The following is a 19263-nucleotide window of genomic DNA, read 5'->3' as shown; positions in this document are numbered from 1 at the left end:
GCCTGGGGTCTTCCAAGTTGAGAGAGGCCCAAAGCTGACACCATTGCCTCATGCTGGGGACTTGTGGGTGGAGTCCCACTTCTCCTCAGCTGTTTAGCACTTGGTGTGACAGAGGACTGGTGCTAATCCAAAGGCTGTTTGGAAGGACCGTGGTGAGGGTGTGGTTTTCAGGAGGCCGTGTGGCCCTCAGCGGAGGAAGACATTCTGGGTTGTGGTACAGACTCTGCCAGATAAGCTGAGGGATGTTAGGCAAGTCAAGCTCTCAGATTGTTTCTATGAGTGGGGTGGAAGAGATGTTCTCTTCCATTCTGAGACCCTTAGTGGAGAATGGGGGAGTCCGGCTCCTCTGTTTCATCTACACTGGCTTCCAATGCAGCTATAAGCTGGGAGGCCCAAAGTCCAATCTGCTGCATTAGCAAGGGGTGAAGACAGCATTGACTTCTACAGCCCTTTATGTAAAGCAAAGGCTGCGTGAGAATGATACAAGATTTCACCTTGACTGAGAGAACAGCTGCACAGAATGCACATAAGAAACGAAGATACTTTCTGCTGTCTTAGTCCTATCATGAATGGACACCTGCTGCCATCTAAGTTTCCGTACTTGTCAGAGGTCCCCAAGGCATAATGGGAGGGTCAAAGTTTTGTGCCCCCCACCTTTTCTTCTTTAGCATGGAGTGAATGTAGATGTGTGGGGGGAAATCTCAAAGGTTATGGGAGTGTAACTTTTCAGAGATACCTTGGAGGGGCTAGTTCCTGAGAAAGATTATAATGTATGTGGGTATCCAGTTTGAAGTTTTCTTAAAAAGGTAAGATCTTAATCAAACATCAGACTTTCCCCTTTGGAGTAATAGCGTGGCTTGAATGAAGTTAAACTAACTGAACACTGTATCGACTGTGATTTAGAAGGCAGGGAGGCACATTTCTGAGGGTCAGACATCATGGTGCAGGCCCCTGACACACACTCCGTGGGTCTTTGATAAATACACATTTATGGCCATCAGTGCCTGGGACCAGTGCCTTGGGTCATGAAAATGGGGAACCTATTTGTGAAAACATCCTCAGGGAGTCTGTGGCTCCACTAAAGCCAATCCACATGCAGAGTAAAAGATTACCTTTTGCGTATCTAATATAAAAAGAAGACCTTTACGTATCCAACAGCTTGAAAAACTAGAAGAAAACACCTAGAGAAATGATTGCTTTTTTACGGTATAGGTTCCATTGCCAGCTATGGAGCTAATAATGAGAACGTCCTGGATTAGTTAGAATCTTCTCTTGGTCTATGGATACTGTTGGTAGCCAAGTTTGGTTTTCTTTTAAATCTTAAAAATTCCTTAACAAACTCCAAAACGTATGCTTCAACCTGGAATGGTGTGACTTTGGAATTCAGTAGGGATTCCAAGTACATGTATGGGACAGAGTGGTGTGGTAAGAACATACAGAGACGTCAGTCTTTTCAATTGTCTGACTCAGGACAAACGTCACTTTCTCAGGGGGGCCTTCCCTGGCCACCCCCAGGCAAAGTGGCCTTTCCCCCACTGTCTCATTACCCGGTCATATTTTCCCTTAGCACTAAGCATTCTCAAATGTTTTCTGTTCTGTCTTCACTCAAATACCTACTGGAGGATTCAATCTTGCCACTCACTGTCCCAACTCCCACCCAGTACTCCCAGCTAAGGAGGCACGATCTTAACGTTCACATCAGATTTGTTGGGTAGAGACCCTTCTTCCATAGGCCTGTGGATAGGGAGCCAGAGAGGTATTTAAAGGGCCCTTCCAGTGAATCCCTGATAAAGTCAAACAGGCTTCTGAGTGTGGTTATGAGAGAAACAGCTCTGGCAGCTCTCTTCCTTTGTAACTGCCCCCAGGAACAGGCACTGCTGCTGCGTTCTGACTCCCCGGGGCCGAAGTGACGCCTGTACTTGCAGCAACACTGTTGTCTTTTAAAAAGAGTCATGGCAGGGGCGCCTGGGGGGCTCAGTCGGTTAAGCGCTGAATTCGGCCCAGGTCATGATCCTGCACTTTGCGCGTTCAAGCCCCACGTCGGGCTCTGTGCTGACAGCTCGGAGCCTGGAGCCTGCTTCAGATTCTGTGTCTCCCTCTCTCTCTGCCCCTCCCCTGCTTGCACTCTGTCTCTGTCTTCCCAAAATTAATAAACATTAAAACATAAATAAAAAAGTAAAAAAGTCGTGGCTTAGCAAACAGCCGAGTGATAGATGGCTAAAGTGGGCCACGTCTTTGTGAAATACCTCCATTTTAATTTTCTGATAGGAGCTCGTTTGCATTTGAGGACTGACCGTGGCTTTATTTTTCAAGTATGGCAGGGTTATGATTACAACTGTTAAATTTTGCGAATGAGCGGAGTTATCCTCTTTCATCCTGGTAAGATAGCAGACATGTCGTACATCTATAAAGAATTAAACTGAAGGAAACAAAAACTGTGGACATGATCTGTGAAGTCTTCCAGGGACAGTGCACATCACTGAGGTGAGGAATCACTGTGTTAGCACCTCCATTCCTGCCCCCTCCCTGACACCCGCTCTGATCATAAGGCACAATTCACATCAGCACTTACTAAAGCTGTTTTCATCACATGCAAAGATTAAGTGGATGAGACAAATTCTTAGTGGGTAGGGTGAAGGGAGGCTTGGGCAGGTACCCGGGTGCCTTCAGCACTGCCGTGGACTCCGGCAGCGTGGCCTTCCCACACAAGGGTCAGATGTGGCAGGTCTGGTGACCCCTGTACAAGTGCTGAAGGAAACAGGAATTTACTGACTGAATGCTACTATGCACTTGAAAGGGTTAATAGCTGAACTGACCCTTGAGGAGGAAAAGGCCTCTTAAACTCCCCAAAGAGTAGAGTATGACCAGCACCTTCGGGAGGGGTATGTGAGTGCGTGCGTGTGTGCGTGCGTGTGTGTGTGCGCGTGCAACCCCCAAGTGCTACTCCTATAGAGAATCCTGGATATGGTAACAATCATTTCCTAACGTTTTGTTACTTTGCTTTCTAAATGGAATTGTGATTAAGTGCTGACTTTTTCAAAAATCTGTTTGTGGGAGACACAGAAGAATAACAGAAGTTATCTTTCTAAACATGTCAACCTACTTTTCTGCTCAGGCAAGGCTTTACGCCAACACGTACTGGAGACCACGGTGCGGTGCCAACAGATGTCCTCCGTGGTAACCGAAACACATTATCGAGGGACGGAGATCACCTCCCACCAAAGAGCACACACTTATGGCCAGCGATGGGACACTAATAATGTTAAGAGTCTTTGGTTGCTTAAAAAAAACAAACAAACCTGTATTTTATCAGTTTAAAACACTACTGCAGCAGAGACAGACAGAGAAAGAGAATAGAGAAGGGGGTGGTACCCCAAGGACTCCAGCAAGGACTTTGCTATTTGGTGGAGGAATGATTAGTGTACCTATCACAAACACTGATGTACAGGCCTTGGGACCTGTACACCATATTTTGAAGACTGAAGAGCTAGCTGTGGCCCTTTGCTCAGGGCTCCAGGGATGCGGGTACTAAAGGGTCAGTAAAGGAGGCGGCAGTTTGGAAGGAAACTTGGCTTTACCCGCCCGTGTAGCTGATGGTCTTCAAGTCAGAAGTATCTTGGAGGCCCTCGGGGACCTGCTGCAGCCTCTGCAGTATTTCGGACCCCTCCCATCCACCCAGACTGAGATGCCCCAGAACTCAGACTGAGACACAATTCTCTAAAAGCTGCCTCAATCTCTCTGCGCCCTTGACCCCTCTTGAGTTTGCCCTATGGCTTATTTCTGACAGAATGAGTGTTGTCTCAAAGAACTTCAGTTAAAGCTGCAGGTCCTTGTGTATTAATTTTCATGGCCTTAGTAACAAAATTTTAGGTCAGCCAAATCTTTCACCGCTGGCTCACTCTAAGCAGAGTGGCAGAACTTTAAGAAGGCATCTGTACTTCCCCCATGGATTTAGAAAAGAACTGATTTGGGATGGGCTTGGTGCTGGGCCCAAAGGTGTTAGATGCATAATCCAGAGGCATATCCAAATGAGTTGAGTCGAAGTTATTTTCCATTATTATTTGCTCTTCTCAAGGCCTTAGTGTGAAATTAAATCGAGGTTAGGCCATGCTGGCGGAATATTCACTCCCCTGAATATTCAGAGGGGCAGGAACTGTGAACACACCAGTGCAGTATGCCCAGCGGCATCTTTGGCTATGAAATAACAAACTGTATACCGCACTGCTATAAATCCAATCGTTTGGAGTGATCAACATTTGTCGGTGTCCCTGTGAAGCGGTGAATTATCGGGTTAATGTGAAATGCAATTTACCCAGGAATAAACCCGATAAGGTAATTTTGATGAATGAAAATGTACAAACGGTGACATGTACAGGAGAACGTTGCTGTTCATATTCTTGAAACAGACTTTAAAGACAAGTAATGACGTTTGGTTCATGTTCACAAACTGCACATCGAGTGGAATCATACAAGTACTGCAGGGAACTAGAAGCAAGCAATTCGGTCACAGGAATCCGTCTGTTTTGTTTTAAATGAAAAAGCTATATGAAATGCACAGCTTTGATTAAAACTATAGGTACAATTTCCTTCTCTGTAAAACTCCAGATTTAGAATGCTGGCAAAGGCAGTGCTGGCAAAGTATTTAATGCACGTGGAAATGCTATTCTATTTTGGCTTCCAGAAGTAGCCCTAAAAAATTCTATGCACCAATGCATTGGCTAATAATGATCATTTCAGTTTTACTATAAATTATTCTACATGTCACTTAAGTACTTAAGAATCAGCGCTTGCTCCTTTCTAGAAGCCGTCTAAGGCAGCTGATGCGTAAAGCACATCAGCCAGACTTTCAGCTGGCTCAGCGGTTCAACCTGTGCTCCTCACACCACGAGGACTGCCACCTCCGCCCTGCGCTGTCCCGCTCACCCACACTGGGATCTTCTCACGTTCATTTCTGCTTGTAAAAGGCAGCCCAGGCAAGGAAGAGAAACACGACAAACATGATGTCAAGGACTGTTCATTACAGCAATCCTGATTCTAAGGAGGGTTACGTGGGTGTGGGGGGAACACAAAGACCCCACCTCGTGGAAGATAAACGAGCTTCATTCATGCTGCCAATTCCTTAGGGACTGTCCCCTCTATCACCTCAGAAAACCGCTTTGTCTGCGGTGTGATCTATTGCTCTGTTGCTTAAAGTTCTCGTTCACGCTATGTTAGCTTTTTTCATCTCAATCCTCTCAGCCTTCACAGAATTTGCTTATTGTGTTTCCCTAGTTTTCACTGAACACACAGTGCAAACAAAGGCAAAGACTGAAGCAATCATTTCAAAAACAAGAGCTCACACTAAAAACACACATGAGCATCAACTAGTAAAACGTGGGTTTTCTCCTGGCTTTATTCTGGGGAGGAGGAATCCTCCTCGTCATCTTCCTCGTCTTCGTCGTTGAAGGAACAGGGGGTCTCGCCTCGGGACTCAGAGCAGTGAGAGGCCGCACTGCTGGACTGGTGACTGTTTGGGGCAAGGAACTGCCCGGTTGCTAAGGCCACTTCAGCATCCAAGCACAACCCTTGGTTTACGCTAGCAAATGATTAAAAACACAGAAGCTCATTAATGTGGCAAATGTTTTAAGCACTGTAAAATGTAGGAATCAAAACATGGGAAAGGAGGTGCCACTGGGGAGTTCTGCCAAAAGCTGCTCGAGACCTGGGACGGCAGTGACACCTGCTCTCCCCCACGGGGAGGGTCAGGGCCGCATGGCTTCTCTTCCTAACCCTGAAAAAATACGTACCTTGATTGGGACAAGGTGGCACCAGTGGTCAGGTCTAAATTTGAAACTGATTGGGTAGAGTTCAAAAGTAGTCCCTGATTTAACCAAGAAGGTCCTGTGGAGATATCTACAGGAAAAAACAAAAACAGAAGATGTAGGCACGCTGAGAGCTCTGTGGCTGCTGCTGTTACAGTCTTAAAGAAGCACAGACAAGTAAGGAGACGAGCCTGATTTAAATCACAGCTAGGTAAGTCTCCTGCCCCGGGGAGAACCCAGGTTTCTTCAGAGTGGAAAAAAAGAAATTTCTAGGACATAAGAACAGGAAGAAAATACAGGAAGGCAGACTACAGTGAGGAAGAATTCAAATTAAACCAATCACAGACACCCATTCTTTTTTCTTAAATAACACCTGGAGAGGGTAGCTCAGAGTACAGTGATTGCTGAACTATTCCTGGACACCTACTGGCCTCACCACCAAAGACTCTGGTGTTAAAAGTCAAGCCAGGAGCGAGTAAAAAGGAAGTCAAATCAGAAACAGGTAAAGAAGGACACACACACACATGTTTGCTAAAACCCCACTGTACCATCTTTTCACATGTCCCTGAGTGAACTCAGGGCTATTACTCATCAACGATCCATTCTTTATCCTGGTATCCTTGGCTTTATAACTCAAACAAGCCTTTATTTTATTTTTTTAACATTTATTTATTTATTTTGAGAGAGAGCGAGAGAGTGTGCGAGCAAGCAGGGGAGGGGCAAAGAGAGAGAGAAGCCCAAGTAGGCTCCAGGCTCAGTGTGGAGCCTGACACGTGGCTCAGTCTCATCAACCACGAGATGATGACCTGAGATGAAATCAAGAGTCGGACACTCAACTGACTGAGCAACCCAGGTGGCCCAAACCAGCCCTGCGTTAAAAGCCCTTATGTTACGCAGTCACATTTTTAACGAGGGTGAGACAGGCAATACTGTTTTAGTCTGCAGAAAAGTATATCCTTGCAATCTTATTTTCTGTGCATATACCATATTTCTCCAATCACAACCGTGATAAATTCTTATTGTAATTTTATTTAATACTTGTCACATTATCCAGAACATTAGCTCAAAGAAGGCAGTGACTGGAACATGTAAGATCTAAATGTTACTGAAGGCATGACATGAGTATAGTCTCTTCCAACAGTAAGTTTACAAAAGAGGTGGAAGAAATAATAAAAAATGTATTCCTAAAAAGAAATTCTTTGACTTACATGACATTACAAAATAAGACTGAATGTATACTCAGAAAGTATAACTTAGTAATGAATGTTTGTTAGAGTTAATTGAAATTGTTTGGTAATTAATTATTGTGCAAAAACAACAACAAAGCAAAACAAAAAAGCCCCCACCACTCTGTGGACTGGGATTAGGAACCCTGCTATCCTTGTACTGTCTGACCAAGTGAGAGGCTTCCTATGTAGGAAAAAAGGATACTGAATGATTAATTTTAGAATGGCTGTGTGAACCTTTTCTTTAGAGGCTAAGGCAGCTGTGGAAAAAAAAAATTCAATTCTAAGAGGAATAGCAGACTTTAAATATATTAAATAAGAACAAGCCTGTGCAAGATGAAATTAAAGCCAGAATCCTGTGGTGAATATTAATTAGTATATATGGAAACTTTGTGTCAGAAGACAGCTATTTACTTGTTTCCAAGTGCATACCACATTAAATTTTTCTTTTTCACAATGGCTTTGAAAAGCCTACATTTCTTTCACATTATCATAAGATCCACACAATAGTTCTCACAATCTTACTCAAGAGCCATTCTGTCCCTTTGCACACTAAAGGCACACATTTCTTCTTTTAAAGTAACCAGAAAGTCTACATCCCAGTCTGCAAATGAGGTCACAAAGAGATCAAAACCACAGAGCCCGCCTAATTGCCCTGTGCCTTTTCACTGAGAATAAGTTAAAATAAAGTTCTGGTGATTTATTGAGTAAGCTCTTTCTTCAGACCCTGCTGGACTGCCAGTATGACTGGGCTGCTAATAAAACAGCAGGGCCTACTCTGGGGTTGGGGGGGGAGGAGAAAGGAGCATGGGAGGGGGGGGTGAAGATATGGAGCGAGTTGACTGAGGGGCAAAAGAAGGGGTCACACTTGCAGCAGGTGGATGGTGCCAGTTTTAAGAACCAAATCCAACAGAAACCAAATCTCAATCAACAAACTCTTATGTTTTGACCAAAGGGCCAAAACCATAAAACAAAATAAGAATGATGGGCACCTGGCTGGCTCAGGTGGTAGATCATGCAATTCTCGATCTCGAAGTTGTGAGTTTGAGTCCCACACTGGGTATAGAGATTACTTAAAAATAAACTCTTTAAAAAAAATAAGAACTACCTCTTTGCTTATATTTGATTTAATATACCTTAGAGCTAATATTACAATGCCTTCAGAAAATGATGTGACATTCTAGGTGGTAATACTGAAGGAAACTAGCAAAAAGCAAAGGCAGAAAGCATTGTTTATGCATCCAAATTATATGTGCAGAATATACCACAGTCTTAAGAATTACAACAATCATAAAGATTTCTGAATCAGTGAAAAAAAATATGAATTCTAGAACACGCAAAACATACCGTTTTTGTTTTCTAGTACACTCGGTACACTCTTTTTATTATTATTTTTTTAATGTTTATTTATTTTTTGAGGGAGAGAGAGACGGAGCATGAGCACGGGAGGGGCAGAGAGAGATGGAGACATAGAATCCGAAGCAGGGTCCAGGCTCCGAGCTGTCAGCACAGAGACCGACGCAGAGCTCAAACACATGAACCATGAGATCATGACCTGAGTCGAAGTCGGATGCTCAACTGACTGAGCCACCTAGGTGCCCTTACTCAGTACACTCTTAAAGCTCATAATAATAATAATAAAAACCTGATGCAAAAATGGGCAAAAGATCTGAATAGACACTTCTGCAAGGAAGATACACAAAGGGCCAATAAGCACACAAAAAAGGTGCTCGACACCATTAGCTATCAGGAAAATGCAAAATAAACCCACAGTAAAATACTACCTTTTGTCTACAAGGACAGCCATAATAAAAAAGATGGACGATAACATCTAAATGAAAAGTATGTGGGCAACATGGAACCCTCATACACTGCTGGTAGGCTTATAAAATGGTACAACTGCTTTTGGAAAATAGTTTGGCAGTAACTCAAAATGTTAAATATAGAGTTACCATATGACCCAGCAATTCCACTCCTAGGTATACAACCAACAGAAGTGAAAATTTATGATCACACAAAAACTTGTACAAGAATGTTTATAGCAGCATCATTCATAACAGCCCCAAGGTGGGAACAATCCAAATGAATACCAATTAGTGAATGGATAAATGAAACACGCTCTTATTCATAGAATGGCAATAAAAGGGGGGTGAAGTACTAACACATGCTACAGCATGGATGAACTTTCAAAACATAATACTATGTCAAAGAAGTCCATCACAAAGCCTACATATTTATGAGCCCATCTATATGAAATATCCAGAATGGACAAATCCGTAGTGACAAAGTAGATTAGTGGTTGCTAGGGCTGGGAGGAGTGGGGAGTGTGCTAATGTGTGTGGGGTTTCCTTCTGAAGTGACAAAAATGTTTCAGAATTAGTGATGACTACACAACCTTGTGAATATACGAAATACCACTGAACTGCACGTACCATTGAATGGTGAATTTTATGGTAGGTGAACTGAGCCTCAATTAAAAAAAATTAGGATACCATTTCACATCCACCTGATTGGGAAATCAGAACACTTCCATTCTGTAGGTGAGAATGTAACTTGTGAAATCAAGCTAATAAGGCTCTGGCATCATCTGGTACAGCTGAAGCTGCAGGTGCCTCTGACCCAGCAATCGGACGCTACACGCGGGCATGCGTGCACTAGGTTATCGCTAGAGGAAGGTTCAAAGCAGCACTGCTTCGGAACACCAACAAATTGGAAACAAAACTAAAGGCTTATCACCAGTAAAATGAACAAATCAATCATGGTATAGTCATAGAATAGAATTCTACAGACCAGTAAAAATCTATGAATTACAGCTACATGAAATCATGTGGACGGATGAAAAGAACATGATGTGGAGTGGAAAAAACCCCTATCTCTAAAGAATGCATCACTATGATCCCATTTACATAAAGGGGAGAAATAGGTAAAACTGAACAATAAATGGTTTCCAATTTATTATATGTTTGTATCTCTAAAAAAAGCAAGTGATGATAAAAAAGAAATTTAAGAGAATGGTTACATTTAAAGGGGCAGGGAAGGACACAGAATGGGCTTTAATTTTCTATGAGGAAGGTTTTAACAGGTCGGGGTTTGGCATTTAATCAGGGACAACGTGTGAAAGTGTTAATTAACATACCTGTGATATAACCTTCTAACGCCTTCGGCACCAGTGATTTAGCAAGTTTCAGATCCTCTAGAGAGCATTTGCCTGACTCCAGGCCAAAGGACATTCCCATCCGCTTCAGTACTTCTATGTCATCATGGATCTCAAAGGTGTTGTCAAAATTAAAAAGATATTCAAACCTGCATCAGAAAACAAAGTTAGAATGTGTTTCAGTGGCATAGAGGACATCTGCACAGTGCTGTACTCTGTACATTATATAAAAGAATGAGGGCCTAAATTCATCCTCAGTACTCGAAACTTATCGTTCAGAGCAGTAAGAGTCATTCTGCTGTGTTCAGGGGAATGACATCTCAAATACGCCACTTGCCCAATTAAAACAACTTTCTTATGATAGACAATAGGAGTCCATAACCTTCAGCTCTCATTAAGCTGCTGCAAACAGGGGTCAGAAACTTTGGTCTAAATCTAGCACTATTCAAAGTTGCCTTCAGCTTTTTCAAAAAGGTAAAATAGTAAGAAAGCCTTTCCAGTTTAATATAAGACATCCCTACTATGAATTGGCCTATATTCGGTTTGAGAAAGAAAACCATTTTGAATGCTTACTTCATGTTCACGAATCAAGTGTTAGCTGTACCATACTTTAGACAAGTAATAAATGGAAGACTTTTAACAAACGAACCAAAACTCAAATCCTGTCTTAAGAGCCTAAGAAGTGAAATATCTTAAGGAAAAAGTACCACATAAATATATAGCACATTTCCCCAAATGTTCTTGAAAATTACCAAATCAGGAGGCCCGGCTACCTGATACATGCTTAAAAAAAAAAAAAAAAGGTTAATGTAGGAGAACACAGTCCTTTTGACTCCTGGGCTTGGCCCAAGGGCACCTTCACCTACAGGCCTCAACCCTACAGGGACAGAGTGCAGATGAAATGTTTTGGGACAATGGTGGGTTTATACTGTCATAAAATTCTTAATTAAAATCATATGAAGGTAAAAATTATTTATGCTAGATTTTAGATCAGGGCAAAAATTACAATTGAAAGTAAAATGCCATGTTTAAATAATCTGAAGTATATAAAGCTGAATAAAGGACATTAACAAATTTTCATAAAAAAACCACAAAACACAGAAAGTCTTAAGTGTGTGCCTGTCATAGGGATGACCCTTGGCATAGGTTAAAAACAAATGGCTTTGTAAATTTAATCCCCTACATGAAAAAGCCTCCAGGCTAATTAAGGGGGAAAGACTGCATCATCAAAGTAACTGAAAGACAAGGCTTTAGGGACCTACCTTGAATAACGAGTTTCTACAAGCAGCTCAGAGCCTCTTCCCCTTACTCAGGGAAGGGCTGGGCAAAGGCAGGAGTCAGTAACCACCCACAGATGGAAATCTTACCAGGCCCTAGCCTGGGGTGAACAGAATCTATAATTCCCTGAGACCAATGGTTCCCAGATATTCCTGCTACCCTTTTTAGACTTAGAAGACTAAATGATGAAGAGAATTTAATAATCCCTCACAAAACAAGAGGTAACTGGAGAGAGGAAGTAGAATTCTAAGTTTGTTTCTCCTAAAAATATGTTAAACATTCTCTAGGAATCTCAGTTTTATGAGAATATGTTAACACAGTCCCTTTAGATGTAGGTTTTTGTGAAGATTTACAAGTGTGTGAATAACACCATCATGCACCATTTACTGAGCAGTGGGCTAGGTCCTTTAAGACTTTATCTACAACTTTTGAAAATCAGCAAGTTAAATACTGTAATTCTTACTTTTGTGGAAGAAGCACCAGATCTCAGAGAGTTTAAAAAACTGTAGCTAGAGGAAAGACTGAAAAATGGAGATTCTGACTTCATAGCCTACTGGGTGCCTATTTCTAATGGGGTCTAGGGTCTTAACTATCAAATACTTTTGAAATCCCTGCTCACTGTTTTTCTTCTTTTTCTTTTTGGTACCTTCTTATTTACGTGACCTAGGATCTCTGTACACCATCAAGATAAACAGGGAAGCAACACTGCCCTAGAAAAGAGTGGTAAAGACAAGGCCAAGCCCAAGGGCAATGCTGTAGCTCAGAAGAGACCAGAGGTCCCAGTCTCCGCGGACAGTTTTGGGCCATGCCCCTGGTACTGATGTAATTACTGAGCCCTCTTTCGCTTTCAGATGAATCCCAATTTGGTCAATAAGTTACATACTGACTCCTTGTAACAGCAGCTAATATTTATAAAGGGCTTGCCTTGGGTCAGATCCTTTATAGACAACAAGGCCATCATGTGATAGAGGCCTTGGAATCATCCCCTTTAGTTCTTCAGAAAACTGCTCGGAAGCAGCTAAGTGGGGGGAGCCACAATCCACACTTGGATCTATCGCCCTCTACACCCTATTCCCTTCACTATCTCAGGACCCCAGTTGCAGCCTAAAGTCCACTACTTTTTCATGAAGGGTAAAATAAATTACAAACTAATTCTTAGCAGTACTTTCTAAAACTGCTACTTCTCACTTGCTATGGTAAGTATCATCAATCTTAGTTAAAATGTAAAAACATTACAAATAGAACTACCATACGATCCAGCAATTCCACTTCTGGGTATATATCTGAAGGAAATAAAATCACTTTTTCACAAAGGCATCTGCACCCCCATGTTCACTGCAGAATTATTTACAATAGCCAAGAGACACAAACAACCTGACTGTCCACTGACATACGAATAGACAGAGAAAATGTGGTGCATGCGGTGTGGCGGTGTATACATGGAATATTTGGCCATAAAAAAGAAGGAAATTCTACCATTTGCAACAATGTGGATGGACCTTGAGGCATTATGCTGACTGAAATAAGTCAGACAAAGAAAGACTGATACTGTATGATTTCACTTATGTATGGAATCTAAAAAACAAAAATGAACTCACAGATGCAGAGAACAGATTGGTGGTTGCCAGAGGCGGGGGTGGGAAGTGTGTGAAATAGCTGAAGGTGGTCAAAAGGTATAAACTTCTAGTTATAAAATAAATAAGAAAAAAAGAAAGCAGAGAATGCATCTAGCATTTTCATGTCCATTAATTAATAAACAGAAGCACACTCAACTACGATACAGCAAAACAAAGAAACAATTGCTTTAATGCCACACGCTCATGTACAGTATTTCTACAATAAACGAGGAAAGTGAATCACCAGTGACCTTACCTTGTCCCAGGCCCTCACGCATGGTCTACTTTCAGGCAGTTACTTGCCCAGAGTTAGCACATAAGCGTACATATGTGCACATCTTGCCTGGGCTCCAGGCTCTATTATGTATCTAGCATGGGCAGAACGGTGCCAGGCACATGAAAGGGCTGCAGAGAGTGAGTGAGGAAGAATGCTCCATGTCTGCAAAGGTGTTTCTCGTGCCCCAGGAGGACAGCCTTGGAGGCCTCACATTAGGAAGTACACCCTTCTTTATGTTGCAAATGATGGGAATACATTACCAGGAGGCCGGCCCTACTCTCTTCCCCTAGTTCTCCACTCACTTGTCACTGGAGATGCTGCAATCTATGACTGTTTTCCTGCTTGTATTGATGATTATAAATGGCAGCTGAATGGTGGAGTTCAGAGCTGGAGGGCCCTGGTTCTGCTGTTCATTTTGCCGATTTCTCTGAACCAGGTTTTTGAAAGCGATTTGCTGTAATGATCAATAAAAAGAATATGGTCATTTGATGTGGATAAATGAGTTAGAATTAAGTGAATTAAAATAAATGCATTTAAGAAATAGTTTAAAATTAGAGTATTTAATAAGGCCTTCCACCTATGAGTTCATTAAAATTAAATATTTAGGAAAGAAGATTAGAATGATCTAACTCAGATACATTTCAAGGGAAAATTACGTTTAAATGATGGTGAACATCATCCTAATGTAAATAATGGGGCCCATGGTTTCCACCATCCACAGAAACAGGATCTTACAAATCTGGGAGAGCCCCATAGCGCCTCCAACTCAGAGTGATGCAGAGAGAATGACGCTAAGTTGAACTTACATCTTCCATTTATCCAACACAGACTCTTGGGAGTTTAGGGTTCAATACAGCTTTTAGACAGTCTAGCTCAGGGATAAAGCCAACTATATAAAGCCACAGCATCCTTTCTTCACACGAAATCTATGGGACACCCACTATATAAAACCCACTATATAAAAGTAGCATTGCTCTGGCTGGTGCAGTGGGGCAGGGAGTCCAGAACTCAGCTGATCTCTGCCCCCGCTCACCCTTTAGGTTCCTAGGGTACCTCCACAGACTCCACATCCTCAGGGCACAGCTGGAATCTGGGTCAACCAGCTCCCCACCTGACATCTTCCAGATGAGAAACTGAGGCTTAGCACTTATAAGATATATCAAGGCCTGAACCTTTATACTGAATCTTACTGCCACTTTTAATATAAGCATTACTTGCAAGTCAAAGAAATGAATGTCCATCCCACTCCCTTTTAATAAGGCAAATGTATCATAGAATTCCACAGCTAGAAAGACCACACAATTCAACTTTTCCGTCTGATCGTGAAACAGAGTGGTTTTAAATGCTCCTAAAGTCAGATCCATTCATTCCATCAGTGTGTCCCATCTTCTCACCCAGTAGGGATGAATTTAAGGTACTTTCTATGTTTCAGCAATCTTATCCTAGGATTGTTGATCTTAGGTTTAGAGCCTTAACAAAAGTTTGATTAAGATTATTTTTATCTTAGGGGTGCCTGGGTGGCTCAGTCGGTTAAGCCTCTGACTTTGGCTTAGGCCACAATCTCATGGTTCCTGAGTTCGAGCCCCACGTCAGGCTCTGTGCAGACAGCTCAGAGCCTGGAGCCCGCTTCAGATTCTGTGTCTCCCTCTCTCTCTCTGCCCCTCCCCTGCTCATGCTCTGTCTCTCTCTCCCTCAAAAAATAAATACACATTAAAATATTAAAAAAAAAGAAAGGGAACATTTACTCTTAAAATGCACAAAACAGATGGGACACCAATTTATTCTAGCCCCAACAGTGTGTCCAAAAATCACTATCAATATCAACCACTATCAAAAAACTATCACTGTCAATACTATCAAATGTTACTTCGGTCATACCCCATTATTTTCTGCTGAAGAATGAGGGCTGTTTTGTATTTATTGCTTAATTTACTTAATGTTGAAAAGAATATGCTATTACTGTAAACCTGAGAAAAAGAATGAAATGTCTGCCCTTCCTCCAATGCCATCAAATGATGCTGTTTGGAAAAATTTCCCAGCAGTTGTGTGGCTTAAAGAAACTCCCATGGTCATGTGACTGCAGATACTTCTGGGGCTGGTTGAATGCAGTGTTTCATAAAGTGGATTATGAACGCATCAGGGATGTGGGACCCGATAGGGCAGCATCGGAGTGGCTGCTGCGCTGTGGGGCCATGGTGCGCTACCACAACCAGGAGAGGTGGCAGAAGGACTACAACCACCTCCCCACAGGACCTCTGGACAAGTACAAGATTCAGGCAATTGATGCCACCGACTCTTGTATCATGAGCATTGGATTTGATTACATGGAGGGCCTACACCATGTTGAAAAAATAAGGCTACGCAAGTGCCATTATATCAAGGATGACTATTTGGAGAAACTTGGTAAACTTGAAAATTTACAAAAGAGCGTATTGGAAATGGAAATAATTTCATGTGTGAATGTCACAGACAAAGGCATCATTGCTTTATATCACTCAAGAAACCTGAAATATTTACTGTTAAGTGATTTTCCTGGAGTAAGAAAAAAAGAAAACCTTATCCGAGCCTTTAAGACAGCACTGCCTTCTCTGGAACTAAAATTAGACTTGAAGTAAAATAATCATATTCAAGAAGTATCGTATTTCAATACAAAGTATCATTTGAAATTGTTGATCCTAAACATCATAAATACTCTATAATCATCAACAGACCCTAAGGATATCCAATCATGACATTTCAGAAGCAGAGTCCATCATGTAGAAAATAAATATTCAGACATGACTCACTGAAGTTACTAAGTCGGAAGTAAAAATATATGTACATTAAATCCTTTTAGGAAAAATGGAAACAAGGTAGCAGTTTAATTCTAATATGTTCCTCATTTTATATAGAAATCAGTACAGTATGTAGATACTGACAGAGTTCTTTAAAGTGATTTAAATGTGCAACACAGATATTCTTTATTGTATTTTATCAGTAATTTATGTTAATGTTACATTTTACTTTAAAGCTATTGAAGCATGTTACTATAAATGCATATTTATGAAAAACTGAAAGCTAAGTTTCAGATTCATTGATGGATTATGAAAGGCAGTCATTGGTTGCTGAGGCATCCATATTGCTTCCCAGGATTTGCATTCATTTCTCATGATCCTACATTCCTTTGTTCTTTATAACCTACACCTTTCTCTGAACGAATAGTTTCTAATTTGTCTATTTTGTAAGCTTAGTCGGGTGTTTTATTAAAACTAGACATAAATATCTGGCTGAATTCAAATAGTTTTGCCAACTGCAGTAGAACAAAGGAAATAGTCATGAAGACCATACTTTTTGCTTAAATTAAAATATTGACTTAAACCAAAAATTTTGACATGCCAATTAGAAACTAATTTAAATTTCCCCATATATGTTGGGTACTGCTTCCTATGACTTCAAGGGACATCAAAAAGAAGTATAAACACAAAATTCAATTTATATCTAGAAAGCAGTGATAAAGAATATCACAAATAGGTAAAAACAGATCTTTATTTTCACCTGTCTGAAATGGCCCTGGTTCTATTATTGTTAATTATAGGCCAACTTGTCTGTAGATTTCTGTATGTCTGGTTCTTGAATATAAACTATAAGGTCTTGAATAGAACCTTAGCTGGAAATAATTTTAAAATAAACACTGTATGATGCAGAAAAAAAAAAAAGAATGAAATGTTTGAATACTTCTGCCTAGATTTTCTTCCCTTCTACTAGAAAAAGCATCTCAGGAGATTCTCTCATACTTTGCCTAGCTTTGTGGCCCTAGTGCCACGGGAGGGTCTCAGTATAGGAGAGAATACAAACAGTAAGAAATAAGAGTTATTATGTATTTATCACTCACTGTTCATTGTTATGTACACTGAACAGCATCAGAGATTTTTCAGGTGAAGAGAGCAGTAATAACATACACAATGTTACTTTGATAGAAAAAAGAAGAATCAACTCCCATTTGTTTTGGACTGATTTCCTTATTTGTTGCCCTTTGATTGATTTCCTTCAGCCTTTTGTTCTTTTCCAGGCTCATTAACAGCAATTTCAGAGGCTGAACAGTTTCAGGTGTGTTCAGACATTCATTTTGTTGTGCACTATTAGCAGGTCCTGGAAAAGGTTTCAGGGCTGGTAAGGACAATTGTATGGATGAGAGCAGGATATCTGGATTACTTATAGGTGTAATTTACTCAGGCCATTCCTCTCCTACACTTCCAAGGATAAATGAGAGGTGGTGGCAGGTAAGTAGAACTTACCTGTGTCACGTGAGGTCAGTGAAGTGTGACATTAACTTCTTAAAAATCAAGCTAGCTTTGCCATGGCAAATTATTAATGTTCAGGCATGTGTTTAATTTACTTTCTATGACAACTTCATGAATGTTATTTGATGAAGGAGAGAAAAACAAAACACTAGCAGGAAATAAGCTGTATGTCTGTCTACCAGAAGACCAGATAGTACTTTTTCACTTGGGCACCTGGGTGGCTCAGTTGGTTAAGCGTCCGACTTCAGCTCAGGTCATGATCTCGCGGTCCGTGAGTTCAAGCCCCGCATCGGGCTCTGTGCTGACAGCTCAGAGCCTGGAGCCTGTTTCTGATTCTGTGACTCCCTCTCTCTCTGCTCCTTCCCCCACTCACATTCTGTCTCTCTCTCAAAAATAAATAAACATTAAAAAAAATAGTGTTCACTGTACAAAGATAGGCAGACGAAAAAATATTCAATTTGATTCTTTTTATTTTTTTTAAGTTTATTTATTTATTTTGAGAGAGAGACAACAAGCAGGGGAGGGCCAGAGAGAGAGTTCGGGGCTCAAACTCACAAACTGTGAGATCATGACCTGAGAGTAAGTCAGATTCCTAACCAACTGAGCCACCCAGGCACCCCTCAACTTCATTCTTTATGAAGGCTATCTAGGGATGTAAACGTCCCACATACCTGAGGGTGATTGTGCCTAGTACCATTCTTACTGATAAATAGATAATTACAGGCATACTAAAAAAAAAAGGTTTTTTTAGTAACATTATGTCAAAAAGCAAGCTCCAAAATGTTCCATGAAGGTTTTGAGGAAATCTAAAGAAGACATGGCACAGAGGTGAGAGACTGTGAGCTAGTGGGAAACAGTGCAGCGACAGGGACAGCACAGGCAGTTGGGGAGAGAAAGTGACAGTGTGGGTTAGAAGCCAGTGCCTGGCAGGCCAGATCTCAGAAGGCAGAATGCCACAAGGAGGAGCACAGGAATAAACCGTCAGCTTTCAAGTTTGTTTTTTATTTTCTTTTAAGCTGTAGAACACTCTCTTCAAATTTTTTTTTCAATATATGAAATTTATTGTCAAATTGGTTTCCATACAACACCCAGTGCTCATCCCAAAAGGTGCCCTCCTCAATACCCATCACCCACCCTCCCCTCCCTCCCACCCCCCATCAACCCTCAGTTTGTTCTCAGTTTTTAAGAGTCTCTTATGCTTTGGCTCTCTCCCACTCTAACCTCTTTTTTTTTTTTTCCTTCCCCTCCCCCATGAGTTTCTGTTAAGTTTCTCAGGATCCACATAAGAGTGAAAACATGGTATCTGTCTTTCTCTGTATGGCTTATTTCACTTAGCGTAACACTCTCCAGTTCCATCCACGTTGCTACAAAGGCCATATTTCATTCTTTCTCATGGCCACGTAGTACTCCATTGTGTATATAAACCACAATTTCTTTATCCATTCATCAGTGGATGGACATTTAGGCTCTTTCCATAATTTAGCTATTGTTGAGAGTGCTGCTATAAACATCGGGGTACAAGTGCCCCTATGCATCAGTACTCCTGTATCCCTTGGGTAAATTCCTAGCAGTGCTATTGCTGGGTCATAGGGTAGGTCTATTTTAATTTTTTGAGGAATCTCCACACTGTT

The 19263-nt window shown here is 41.3% G+C and overlaps 2 protein-coding genes across 6 annotated transcripts in view; one reads left to right on the top strand and one right to left on the bottom strand.

Annotated features, from left to right (window-relative positions):
* Positions 1-5374: 5374 nt before the first annotated feature.
* TFDP2 (transcription factor Dp-2) overlaps positions 5375-19263 on the bottom strand; it is a 181530-nt gene continuing 167641 nt past the window's right edge. For all 5 annotated transcript variants that reach the window (XM_019438420.2, XM_019438405.2, XM_019438409.2 and 2 more), the window contains 4 exons: positions 13655-13806; positions 10164-10330; positions 5787-5892; positions 5375-5575 (listed from right to left, as the gene is read on the bottom strand). In XM_019438420.2, coding sequence (XP_019293965.1) covers positions 5392-5575; positions 5787-5892; positions 10164-10330; positions 13655-13806 — 609 coding nt within the window. In that variant the 3' untranslated portion in view covers positions 5375-5391. The remainder of the gene's footprint in view (positions 5576-5786; positions 5893-10163; positions 10331-13654; positions 13807-19263) is intronic.
* On the top strand, positions 15349-16408 carry LOC109260288 (ATP synthase subunit s, mitochondrial-like). The gene has a single exon (XM_053903760.1). It carries the CDS (start codon positions 15365-15367, stop codon positions 15965-15967), a length of 603 nt encoding a protein of 200 aa, XP_053759735.1. The 5' UTR covers positions 15349-15364; the 3' UTR covers positions 15968-16408.

Source organism: Panthera pardus, unplaced genomic scaffold (genome assembly GCF_024362965.1).
Source record: "Panthera pardus isolate Hobbes unplaced genomic scaffold, ASM2436296v1 HiC_scaffold_16, whole genome shotgun sequence".
In the NCBI taxonomy this organism is placed as follows: domain Eukaryota; kingdom Metazoa; phylum Chordata; class Mammalia; order Carnivora; family Felidae; genus Panthera; species Panthera pardus.
The sequence above is the reverse complement of the archived record's forward strand: the minus strand, read 5'-3'. Positions and strand labels throughout refer to the sequence as shown.

Bases quoted from the DNA above. Each gene is read 5' to 3' on its own strand.
- LOC109260288 (XM_053903760.1), top strand. From the start codon at position 15,365: ATGATGCTGTTTGGAAAAATTTCCCAGCAGTTGTGTGGCTTAAAGAAA.